This window comes from Hirundo rustica, chromosome 18 (assembly GCF_015227805.2).
Source record: "Hirundo rustica isolate bHirRus1 chromosome 18, bHirRus1.pri.v3, whole genome shotgun sequence".
NCBI lineage: Eukaryota > Metazoa > Chordata > Aves > Passeriformes > Hirundinidae > Hirundo > Hirundo rustica.
The window spans coordinates 4,529,727-4,541,663 of NC_053467.1; the positions used below are offsets into that span (position 1 = coordinate 4,529,727).

Consider the following 11,937-nt stretch of genomic DNA (forward strand, 5'->3'; position numbering starts at 1 on the left):
TCTCTTGATGCTGAGCTTTTCGCTTCTTGTGTTCTGGGGACAGCTGACTGTCACTGGCTTGTCTCAGAGGGTGAAGCTCAGGTGATGCTGAGAGGACACGGTCCTTCAGAGAGGTGCAAAATTAGAAGTTCTAATCAACCTTATGACTTGCTCTTCTATTTGATAAAGCTCATTAAGTGGCTTTCGCTTGACAATTGCATAACTAATTTGCCTCATATGACTTGTATCTTTTTAACCCTTTCACTTCACATTATTCCAAGACTTGCTGAGTTGTTTATTTCAGGGAGCATTTCTGATGAGGATCTCTACCCTTTGGCTTATACAAAGGAATGCTTTTCTTCCGGTGTTTTTGGGAGAGGCAGAGCTTCTTTTGGGATATGTGACTTTGCTTCTTCTCTGGCTGTCCATCTGCTTCTCCTAATTGCAGGAATAGGGCTCCTGTTTTATGTGGTGTATAAAAACAAGGACTACCAAAACGACGCAGGTGCAGGCAGCTTTGTGGTCAGTTTAGCGCTTTCCTGAAATGTATTGCCATAGACAAAAATGTGTTAATAAACCTCATTGTTATTCATCCCATTCCATAATGTCAAATGGGGGGAGGGGGGCATGTCCGAAATGACGTAATGATTTTGTTTAGACATTTTAGAGACCAATGGTCAGCTCATACATACTCTTTTTGAAGGGTGAGCAGAGACAGATAATACAGTTGCATATTTAAAAGATGAAATCATTTTAGGACATGTGTAATAATACAAACTACCATTAATTTATGTAAATCATCTCCATCTCGTGGGTATTAGTCAGGTACTGCTGTGACTGGGGAAGCTTTCCCCTCACATGTTAATGCATAACCAACTATTTTTCAGGAACTTTTGTGTTAAGCATTAATCCAGTGATTAACCCCAGCATCTCTGTTGGTAATTTTGGTTTTTTACTTTTGACCTTAATGATGGGCTTGCAGTTTTAGTTGTGCAACAGAATTTCCGTTATGGCCCAACTCCTGAACACCCTTGGCTAAAGTGGGGCTGTGGCCCCAATCTGGGTGATTCTTCAGGAAGAAAAAGGCCGTTACAGGAGGCTGGGTGGGAAGGGCTTGGCTTTACAAGCCTGATGGGTTAGAAACTGGATCTCTAAATTCCAGTGAGCTCACAGCTGATCTCTGCTTCCACCAAAGCCCTCCCCTGGGGCATCTAAAGGACAGAGGTGTGTGTGTGGCTGTCCCCCCCCAGCATAAGCCTGGGAGTGGGGAGAGGGCTTGTCCCTCTCTGAATGCCTCGGTTAACTCTAATACAGATCAGTGCGTGCCAGGGGAAGAGACACGGACTAATGAGAATGCCTGCCTGTTTTCTTTTGGGGAAACAAAAAGCTGACTTGCAGCTCGCTGACATTTCTATAGTCACGTTGCATTGGCAAGCCAGGCAGCACCAGTAGCTCTTTTGGAAAGGCAGGACAAGGGGACCGAATGTGTTGCCCCCATCCCAGTCCCCCCACCCTTCCCCTCCGTGTGAAAGGAGCTCTTTGAGTGCAGGAGCAGAGCGAGTCAGTGTGGCTCTGCAGGGGGATATAAAGGCAGCTTTGTCGGAGCCCTCTCCCGCCTTTGGTGCCCTGCTGCAGCCCCTTACCTGAGCGCTGCCAGCTCCCTGGCACTTCAGCACAGTCAGGTCACTGCTGGGGGACAGGAACCCGTGCCCTGCTGCTGTGCTGCCTTCCAGATCCACCTCCCAGGCCGTGGGAAGGAGTGAGCCACTGCAGCTCCTCGAGGGGTTTGTTTGTGATGCTTTGGTAGCATGCAGTTTGTGTTCCCCCAGACACACACAGACTCAAGAACATCAAACTGTGTTTGTTAGATCTCTGGCAAGTTCTGACGTGCCTTAAAGGGTTTAGAATAAAGAGTAAATGAGGTGCTCACTCTCTTAGTTTTCTCCTCTGTGAGTCCCTTTTTGTAGATGAAGTTGGTAAGCCCGCTAGGGCACACCTTGGTAGAGGAGAAAAATTTCCACCTTGTTCTTCCTTGTAGTAAAATATTCTCTAAAATAACTTTTGTTCCCACTTGGCTGCAGGATTTGATCTCTAAATGCCCAATGAAGTGAATGTTTTCATATATTTATTATCAGCATTTTGATTAACACACAACCAGCCACCTCTGCTGTGAAACTTTAGTTTTAAAAAGCTCCTCTAAATTCTGCTTTCTTAAAAGAAGGGGGGAAAGTAACTGCCTGATCATTCCTTGGCAAAATCAGTTTAAGTTAGGGAGTGTTTTAGAAAACAAATTACTTCCTGCCTGTATTGCTGGTGAGCATATTGTCACCAAATTCTTTTTTTTGTACCCCAAAACACTGATGACTGCCAAAAATACTTTGAAAATTTCTGGAAGAGTCTAATCATCTTCACATGGCTGGTTTGCTAATCCTGGTAAACTGGTTGTGCAATCCTGTGTGAGCGAATGGACTGGTTTTCATGCATGTAGGACTCTACCCAAACTTTGGGTGCTGATGTGGGGCATGCGTGAGCCCACCAAGATCCAGGCTGTGTTATCTGAATGTGGCTCCCTTGTGACCTCACTCTGGACTCTATTTCTGGGACTTGCTTTACATTCCTGTGTCTTCAGATATATATTTCTTCACCTTCAAATCACAAATAATAAACCTAGAAGCTCTTCACTGTGAGATATATAGGTATACTCAGAGGTGTAGTGATCAATGGGGCCCCTTTACCTACAGCCATCCTGATAGGGTATGGAATATATTTAGCCAATGATACAGAATTAATAACTGTATATTTCAATGGCTCCTTTTGCAGATCTCAAAGATTTGAAAGATCTGAAAGGGTTTAGCAGAAGAGATTAGCATTGATGTTTTTTTACATATGGGGAAGTGGAGGCAGAGGGACTTTAAGCAAAGTGCCAGGAACAGAGCCCGAATTCTTCTCCATGGATTAAACCCAGTGATTCCTGCTGGAATAGACATTCTTTGTGAAAAGACAAGACTCAAATCTTTATCTAAAGACACCCTGCATTTGGAGGGTGCAGTTTTTGTGGACAGAAGCAATGACCAGATGATTTTGCCTTGTGTTTTCAAGCTGTCGCCACGCTGCCATAGCGAAGTACTTCGGTGATGTCACCCCACCTTGCAATAAATGCTGTGACTTCTGCAAGAACCCAGGGGCAGTGAAAAGGCAGCTGGAGGCACTGGAATGCTGCAGCAACAGCTGGAGCAAAACCTGCATCGGGCCCACGGGATCCTCCTGGGATAAATACGACCCAGAGCTGTACGAAGGCGGGAGAAGAGGCTGCAGAGGCTTCAGCAGGTCTGTACCAGAGAGGTTACACTCATCTCATAGGAGCCATCAGAGAAAAGAGCATCCACCAGCTGCAGGCCCAGACACTCCTATTTTCAGCACATGTTTCTGTGTGGATGGTATTTTCCTGTAACTTTCTGGCAGCAGCAGCTGGAATTTCATTTTCCACACGCTTTGGCAGCCTCGTTCGCATTCATATCCCAGAGAACCAAAAGCTGTTTTGACAAAGCTAAGAATTGCCCTGCACAATGTAACTGGCTCAAGAAACTAGCCCGAAATTTTTGGAAGCAGCAAGTGGGCTCAGCCTGTTCATAGTTACAAGGATCAAAAATGTTTAAAATTGAGACCAAGATGACACGGTCCAGAGTTCATTCCTGATTTAACACAACTGTCTGTGGGCCTGTCAGCCAGGGGCCACTGACAGCACTTAGTCGCCACAGAGGATGTTATGAAGTGCCAGTGTCAGATTCTTCTGCAGGTTGCTGCGTTTTCCTATCAGGCTGACAGCAAAAGGAAGATGTGCAGTGGGAAACATGATGAATTCTGTAAAATGCTTGGCAGTGTGTAGATGACAACTTGTCTTTCCCCTTGTTCCCTGGCAGAGTTGCAGTGACTGTGCAGCTGTGTCAGGATGAAGTTTCGCTGCTGGCACTGCCCATGAAGCTGTGCCAGGATACACAGTGCTGTAGGCTGGCCTGGCCCTCTGCTTTACCTTAAAAAGCTTGAGATTGATGCCTTTGTTCTTTGGCCAAGTCCAGCTGAGTGAAGCCAGGACTTGTGACCTAAGCCTGTGTTTGGTCTCAGTACCTGGGAAGCCACAGCCAATGCTGTTGTACAGAACAGTGTTTTCCACTTGATTTATTGAGCCTTTCCATAATCTGATTGTAGTTTTGCCTTGGAAGTTTCAATAGTCAGCAGCTCTAAAGCTCAGAGTTGTGATACCTGTTGTGATTTGGCAGCTATGGGAGGCAGTGAACTGGGCTACATCTGGTGAGGATCAGCTGCTGCATTTCAGTGTGTTAGAGATGGGGATTTCATTTATTGCAGCAGCTTGTGAACAAGTGAGGCTGAGGAAGGGATGTTGTGCCCTTTCTGCCATCTCTGCTCCTAGGGCAGGAGGGACTGACAGATGGGGTACATGACATGGATCTGGCAGAGCTTCTGAAATGGAGCCCTCCATTCTCAGGGCACTAAGTACATGCTTTTAGTTCATGCCACTGCCTACCAGTTTATGGGATTAACAAATGCTATGAATTTTTGGAGGACACTCACTGCTGTCCTGGTTTGGAAATGGTGGAGAAACTCAAAGTGAAGACGTGTTCAGAAAGGATGTGGGATGCATCACTGGCGTGGCTTCTCAAACTTGTCCCCCAGTTAATGCTGCAGCTACAGAAATGTTTGTTCCTCTTGCTTTCCTGCCTTGTCCAGGTATGATGAAGAGGGCAGTGGGAATTGGGATGAAGACAACGAGGAGCGTCGGAAACGGGAGTGGGACAATTTCTACAAGAAACAGATGAGTCTGCGCAAAGTGAGTTGGGGTCAGGTTTTAAGGGATGCACAGAGGGTTTGCTGTGAGCTTGTCTGATAGCCATAAAGGCTTCCTGGTACTGATGACGCTAAGTTATTTCATCTTGGTGTTGCTTGTTATCTTTCACTTCTTGTACCTCTGCTTTTGCTGTGTTCTCCATATTCTGGGCCAGTCCCATAATAGGAAGAAATGCAGCTTATTCTTGTGCTGGTTTCTCTGCAGTGCTAAGCAAGAGGAGCCTGTTGGTTTTAATGCCCATGGTATTAGTAAAAACACATTTTACAATTCAGCTTCTCTTAAATATTCCTATAGCAGAGGTGAACTTTTGGCTTTGATTCTCGTTCTTTGTTTTCTTGGCCCTGTTTTGGCGCTTATTCAATGCCTTTATAACTTCAGCTTTAATTTTCCCTGGAGCAGGGATATAAAACATGTCTTTTGTGCTTCTAGATCTCCATGTGTGTAGTAGGAATGGAAATGTTTGACTGATCTTTGTTTTCTTCCAGGGCAAAGAACCAGAAAAGGAAGATTTTGTTCCTCCAAGTAAATATCTTCTTTGATTTATAATGGGTTTTCTTTGGGAGAAGAAAGTCTTGTATTTTGCAGCTGCATGCAATTTGTACAGCATCACCACTGGAGGTATCAATCCCTAGGCGCAGAGGTCAAAGTGTGAAAACTTCTGGCTGTGAAAACTTGGCTGGAGGAGATGGAGCACAGTTTAGCTTTGGTTGGGGTGAAGATATGGAATGCATCTTTCTGAAAAACATTTCCAAATAAGCAAGAGAGAAGGAAAACTCTGTCTAACCTGACTTTGTAGTGTTGGCTATTTCTGCAGTGGTTATGCAGCAGCAGCAGCAGTAATAATAATAATAATAATAATAATAATAATAATAATAATAATAATAATAGGAAACTGCTGAACACCTTTGCTGTTTGTAAGTGTGTGATTGTCTGGCCCTATTGCAAAAGAGCACTTGACAGGTCAAGTTACTCTATCCAGCTTGATTTTTTTGGTTGATGTTGTGGGGAAGAGAAAAGATTTGAGTTTTAGTCCTAAGAGCCTTAAAGAAACATTTTCTGAGGTGGGAAGATTTTGGGAAGCTGTTAGTCCTAAAATCCAAAGTAGATGTTCTCAGTCAGAGAAAACATTCTCACTTTGGTTTCTGCCTACTCTTTTGGAGTGTGTGGCTTCTCCAGGTAGAAAGGGTGACCACAGTGTTCCTTGGGGTGACAATGCAGGGAGGAGAAAGCCGGGCAGTTCTGGAGCTGCACCTCCCCGTGACAGCTGAGATGTTCTCCATCAGCTTAGCCCTGCCATGGCTCCTTTCCCAAATTCCTCTCCTGTTGCAGGTGCAGACTGTCCCCTGAAGGATGCTGCCAGCAGGAGGATCTCCAAGCTCACTGTGAAGGTAAGTGATGTTGCAAAGAACAGCAAAGCTTCCGCCTGGCCTGTCCTTTACTCTTTCAGGGCTGGAAGTCCAAGGGGCACTGAGACTTCTGCAGAGCATGTCTGAGTATCCCATGTTTCCTAGGGCCGGGAACACTGCTTGAAGATGCTGGAAGAAGCTTTGAGCAACAACCAAAAGACTCCAGCAGCAGAAGGAAAATGGTATGAGGAAAAAGGGGTGCATACTGTGTCCCTTAACACAAGGCCTGCTCCTCCCAGAGCACAGTTACCATTCTCAGGGAATGCTTTTTTTAAGTTATTTTGTTCAAGGAGGTAGTTTCACTTCTGGCAGTGATGTTGAAGGTCAGACCTGAGGATTCCTGTGGCTGATCGCTGTTATCAGCTTCCAGGAGCTGCAGTTCTTCCCTGTCCCACAAGATGGGGATAGTGTACTTCTGAAACGGAGCAGGGGGCAAGAGTCTTGATTTAAAACCGTTTTCATCTCCATCAACTCACCACTACGTCCCTTGGGATTTAAGTGGAAGTTATCGCTTATTCTTGCACCCAAGGGAGTGGATTTTGTGCTTTCTGGGAGATACTTAAGCATTAGTGTTCCCTTTGCAGATGCAGAAGTGTGTCTTGCCAGGAATCACCCCAGCCTGTGTTTCAGGTCAGACCCTGGTACCTGTGCAGTGGAAATGGAATATGAAGCTTTCCGGACCAGCAAAATGGCAAATTCCTACAAGGCAGCTGTGCTAAAGAAGGTAGGGACAAACATCTACATCTGCTGCTCCCTGGCACCTGAGAGCTCCAGGGCAAATAGAGCAGAGTTTGTGTGGGAAAGGCGAAGGACAAGCTCTGTTTTGCCTTGGGTGTCTTACAAATCTTTCTTCTTGATTTTGTTTCCAGGAGGGCTCAGAATCACCTCGGGTTCACATCTTTGTTGGCTTTACAGGCTCTGAAAACCTACATAGCAGTGCAAGCTTATCCAGTTATGTTCTAACAATACAGGGATTTGGGAATTCCTCAGGCTGGTTTAGGTTATCTGCCTGCCATCATTCTCTCTGGAGATGTTTCTGTTCTTGAGGCAGCTGCCTCTCCAGGGCAGATATTTGTTTTGTTACTATGACTTTTAGTGTATACAAGGGCAGGAATACATAAAGATTTTTGGCCATTAGAGGATATTTCTGTTCTCTTTTCAGGTGGCAGAAATCAATAAAGCCTCCAAACAAGGAGAATTGTTCTCAGTCATCAGGTCTGGAACGGGTGGTAACAGCAGTTTGGAGACAAAATCTGTGTCTCCAGCAGAAGAGGACTTTGTCCCTGCATCCCAGGTTCCCTCGGTGGGTACTGGTGGGATAGACAGGAGGGAATGGTGTGTTTTGTCTGTCTGCCTTTTTATAAATTTGTTTTGCATTCTTTCTGTGACCACAACTGCATTATTTCTATTGTAATTGCTTTTTCCTGTCTGTCACGTTGTTATTGGTGTGTATAATCTGTGTGCAGGCCACAGCTTCAATAAGTCCTTTCTCATCTTGCTCTATCCAAGCATGCTGCCTTGTTTTCTTATTGCTGACCCAGGACTTCCACCTGATCCATTTCCCTCATGTCTCTGTTGCTGGGTGTGATGATCAGTGAGATTTAGAGCCTCCCCCAGCTGACAGCTGCCCTGACTGGTGTATTATATGTGAAAACTTAGCTGCTTTCATGGTGCTGCACACAGAGGTCTCATATCCGAAATTTCTTCTTCTTCCTGTGTCCCCAGTTCAAACCAAAGCGTGTGGGAGCAGGATTTCCAAAGAAGTCCAGCTTGTTCCAGACAGCTTCAGAACTGCTGAAGATCCAGGAGGAGAGTGATGCAAAGCCTGTCAAAGACGACTGTCCAAGGGGGCAAGACAACAGCAGCTACAGCCTGGACCTGGACACCAGAAACCCTGCTCTCCAGAGGGAAGAAACTGCAACCAAAGCAGTGGGTGAGAGTGCAGGGGTAGAACTACACCCAGAAAAGAAGCAACCCAGTCCAGACACAAAAACTGCCCTTGGGGAGAGCCCTGCTAAGAAGTCCAAACGTAGCAAGAAGCAGCAAATGCTCGCGGAAGCAGCTAAAAAGGAATCACAGGATATTTCCAAATTCTTCTCCCTCCCCAAAGCTGCCTCTAAAGCCCAAAGCTGCAGCATAGCAAAGGGAGATGGCTGTTCTGCAAGCACACTACCTCAGGTTTCTCCACAAAACATGTGTCAAGAGAAACCAACACCTCAGGAAAACAAAGATGGCTCTGGAGATCTGACTGGGCAGTTCCAGGCAGAGAACAAAGAACTGAGAGAAACAGAAGTAACACTGACTGAGAGAGGGGAGAATTCTAAGACCCAGCAGGCTGCTGAACCTGAATTCCCTGAGGAAGAAATGAATGTGAAGTACAGGTAAAATCCCTAGTTCTTTGCTCCCTGTGTTGTCCAGAGCCCCACCAGCCTTGTCCTGGAAATCTGTATGAGATCTCTGGGTGAGTGAGGGGGACTCTTGCTTTACCATGCAGTCTCATGGCCACTGACAGGTGAATGCAGAAACGTTTTCACTGTGGAATGATTACAATTGGCCTTCTCTCCACTTTCTCCACCAGTGTTGCTGAAAATCTTGCAGAAACTGAGCTACCTGTTGTTGGGGAAGGTGACAGCGGGAAGCGGCCAGGATCAGATGAGGTAAGACTTCAATGAATGCTGATTTCCTCTATTTCTTCTGCTCATCTTGTGCCAGATTTCTCTCTGGGAGTGACACTCCTGATCTAAGAGTGTCATTTATTAGGGGAGGGCACAGCTGCAGTTGCAGCAGAAAGGAGAACCCCAGTTGTGTTGCATTCCTGGTGTTTCACTGCTGCCCTCTGGGCTGTGCCAGCACCTTGGGCTGCAGTGGGGAGCTTTGGCCCTCCTCTGTGCAACTCATGTGACTGTGTCCTTGCTGGTGACTTGCCTGGAATGAGTGTCTGCACCCCCTGAGATCTGTCACTGACTATAATTAGGGAGCTGCTTTCTCAAGGCAAGGGCACAACCACAGACTTATGGGACCATTGGGAAGTGAGCCCTGCCTTGCCATTCAGTCTCTGCTTCTGCATTTGGCAGCTGAGACTGCCTGGCAGCTGTCTGCAGCACTGCAGTCTCTTTTCTCTTTCACGCTGAGCAGGAGTGTGGCTCTCCTGATGGGGCTGATCCTTCCTGAGGGCTGTATTCTCAGCAGATATCCTGAGAGATCCTTTCCAGTCAGTTTTCCTCTGTGGGACAGGGTCTAGCAATTAGCTGCCCCAGTAGGAGCACAGGGAAGTTCTAAATGTGGTGTTCTTTAAAGGTTTTTTTTCTAAGTCCCATTGTATGGTAAATGGTGTCTGCACTAAAAGGAGTTATAGAGATTCCTATTTGGTATTCACTGGAGGGAGATGCTGCTGGATGCTGCAAAGATTTGTCTTCTTGGAAGGTGGTGGCTGCTTGGAAGGGCAATGCTGCCACAGGAATTGGGAGTTTTGATTTTCTTCTGTCCCCCCTCTCCAGGATATGGAAAGTCCTGCGAAAAAGCGGCCCCGGACAGTGGCAAAATCTTCAATTCTGACCCAGCCAGAGGGCAAAAGTGTTGGTCCAACAAAGAAGAAGGTGACTTTTGACTCAAACTTAGCACAGTGTGATAAAGAAGGAAGCAGCAAGACCATACAGCCAGTGACCAAAGGCATGTCCCTCAAAGAGACTGCAGACATCGTTGTCAAGTATTTGACCCCGTTCTACAAGGGGGGAAAATTTGCTTCCAAGGTAGGGTATAGCTCAAGGCCCTCTTTAGCAGAAGGAGAATTCATCTCTCTAAGGATCTGGGGCTCTGAGAAGGGGGAGATGATCTGGATCCTGCTTTTTATTTCCATATTATGTTTTGGTATGTGCTGTTTTAGTGACTCCAGGCGCAGTAACTCCCCTCTCCCACAAAAGGGTTGGTGCGTGTTGGTTCCACACTTCCTTCTGATTGTTCATATTTTCACCTTAAACCCTGGCACGTTTTTAACTCCCACCTGTGGAGTAGCAGCAGCTCAGGTTGAGTGCTGGTGTAGTTTCCTTGCTGTGCCCTGCAAGGCAGGGTGTGTGTGCCTGGGCTTCTCCAGCACTGCAGGGCCGGCTCTGTGTGTTCAGTGTAGGAGTGGTTTGTGCTAAGGGCAAGACAAACATGGAAACAGACTGGTGAGGTAACTGCTGCCTGCTTTCTGCTCTTTGTCTTCCTCGATGCTGCAGGATCTCTTCAAGGGCTTTGCCAGGCACCTGTCTCACTTACTGACCCAGGAGCAGAGCCCTGCCCGCAGGACAGGTGTGTCTGGGGTTATTTCAATGCCAGATGGGTTCGTGGCTTCAGAGGGGGCAGATGTCTTAAGTATCAACTCAAAAGATGGTGTTTCTTCTCTTGCAGTGAAAGAGGAAGCACAGAGACTCATCAAGGAGTTTTTCAAAACAAGGCTCAGGTGTGAGAGTGAGATGGACTGGGAGGAGCTGCAGAGCTCGGAGAGCTGATCCCTGCTGCTTGTTGCCTCTTCCTTCCTGCAGCAGCACCACCAGGGGATGTGGAAGAACTCAGCCATGGAGTGTTTGTGAGACTGCAGAAATGAGATTTTTCTTTTTGTTTTTGCTCACTTCTGTCCTTAGTGACAGACATTCCCAGGGAACCAGTTTTTGTGAACTCGTGGTGAATTTTCCCAGTAAGTGGGTGCTGAAACCCTCAAGGACCAAGAGGGGTGAAGATGAACCTGCTGTGTTTGTTCAGGGCTGCTGCCTTGGATGTTCTGCACTGTCTCCAATCTCTACTACCTGCAGCAATCTGGGCAGGGCTCAAACTTTCCAGCTGAGACTCTGCTTTGATGTGGCACCTTGCTTTCTAAATGGCTCCTCCCCTTCCTCCCCCTCTCTTATTTCAGTGTCACCAGTAGAAGCCTTATGCTACAAGTTCTCATGCTTTGCTCAGGGCTGCCAGTAACAAACACAGTTCCTGGATGGAATATTTTCGTTTGAAGGGCAGGGGAAGAGCGTTTTGTAATTGCCATGGAGGCAGTGCTTGCTTTCTAAAGGAGGAGAAACTCAGATTCTTTTTTTTTTAACGTGAACTTCTTTAACTTTGTCCAGTTCTGTCTGCCCTTTAATTTAAGTGGTGATACTCTTTCAGTATTAACCTCTGCAACACCTCCAGCCTTTGCTTGTAATCCCTAAAGCCATATTTGCTCCCTGTGCCTCACAGAAAATCTGCAGTACAGGGGGCACTGCTGCTGTTATAGCTGGGCAGGGCTCTGCTGTGACCCTCAAATCGACACTGTGGTACCTCTGCTGCTATGTTTATATGGAACCTGAACCTGATTCCCTGGCACAAGTCCTTCCTGTTGGATTTTTATTGAGTTCTGCCTCTATTCCATACCTACAGGGGCTGGTGGCCTCAGAGGCTGCCCAGGGGTTTGGATCACTGTATTCCACAGACGTATTTTTTTAGATGTTCTGAAGGGTATATGCAGAACTAACAATAAAGCAATGTTACAACTGCTGTGGATTGTTCCTGGAAGCTTTTTCTTACCACTCAGTCACAGAGACTGGTCAGAGGTACGTTAAGCAGCACTCAAAGGGAAGCACCTGACAGGGAAGATAGTTCCCACTTGCATCAGCTCACCAGCAAAAGTCTAACTGTGCATCAGGGCACGCTCAGATCTAGCCCTCTTTCCTGCTAACA

At 46.5% G+C, this 11,937-nt stretch overlaps 1 protein-coding gene across 4 annotated transcripts in view; it reads left to right on the top strand.

Moving 5' to 3' along the window:
• The window catches only part of RECQL5 (RecQ like helicase 5), a 37,786-nt gene extending 26,031 nt beyond the window's left edge, over window positions 1–11,755 (top strand). For 2 of the 4 annotated variants that reach the window (XM_040081988.2, XM_040081989.1), the window contains exons 9-20: window positions 3,079–3,306; window positions 4,726–4,825; window positions 5,329–5,365; window positions 6,173–6,231; window positions 6,355–6,431; window positions 6,880–6,973; window positions 7,412–7,552; window positions 7,975–8,630; window positions 8,828–8,906; window positions 9,747–9,998; window positions 10,467–10,539; window positions 10,639–11,755. In XM_040081988.2, the coding sequence (XP_039937922.1) occupies window positions 3,079–3,306; window positions 4,726–4,825; window positions 5,329–5,365; window positions 6,173–6,231; window positions 6,355–6,431; window positions 6,880–6,973; window positions 7,412–7,552; window positions 7,975–8,630; window positions 8,828–8,906; window positions 9,747–9,998; window positions 10,467–10,539; window positions 10,639–10,739 (1,897 nt within the window). In that variant the 3' untranslated portion in view covers window positions 10,740–11,755. Of the gene's footprint in view, window positions 1–3,078; window positions 3,307–4,725; window positions 4,826–5,328; window positions 5,366–6,172; window positions 6,232–6,354; window positions 6,432–6,879; window positions 6,974–7,411; window positions 7,553–7,974; window positions 8,631–8,827; window positions 8,907–9,746; window positions 9,999–10,466; window positions 10,540–10,617 lie in introns of all 4 variants that reach the window. The other 2 variants (XM_040081985.2, XM_040081986.2) reach the window with 2 other exon arrangements.
• The last annotated feature ends 182 nt before the right edge of the window (window positions 11,756–11,937 follow it).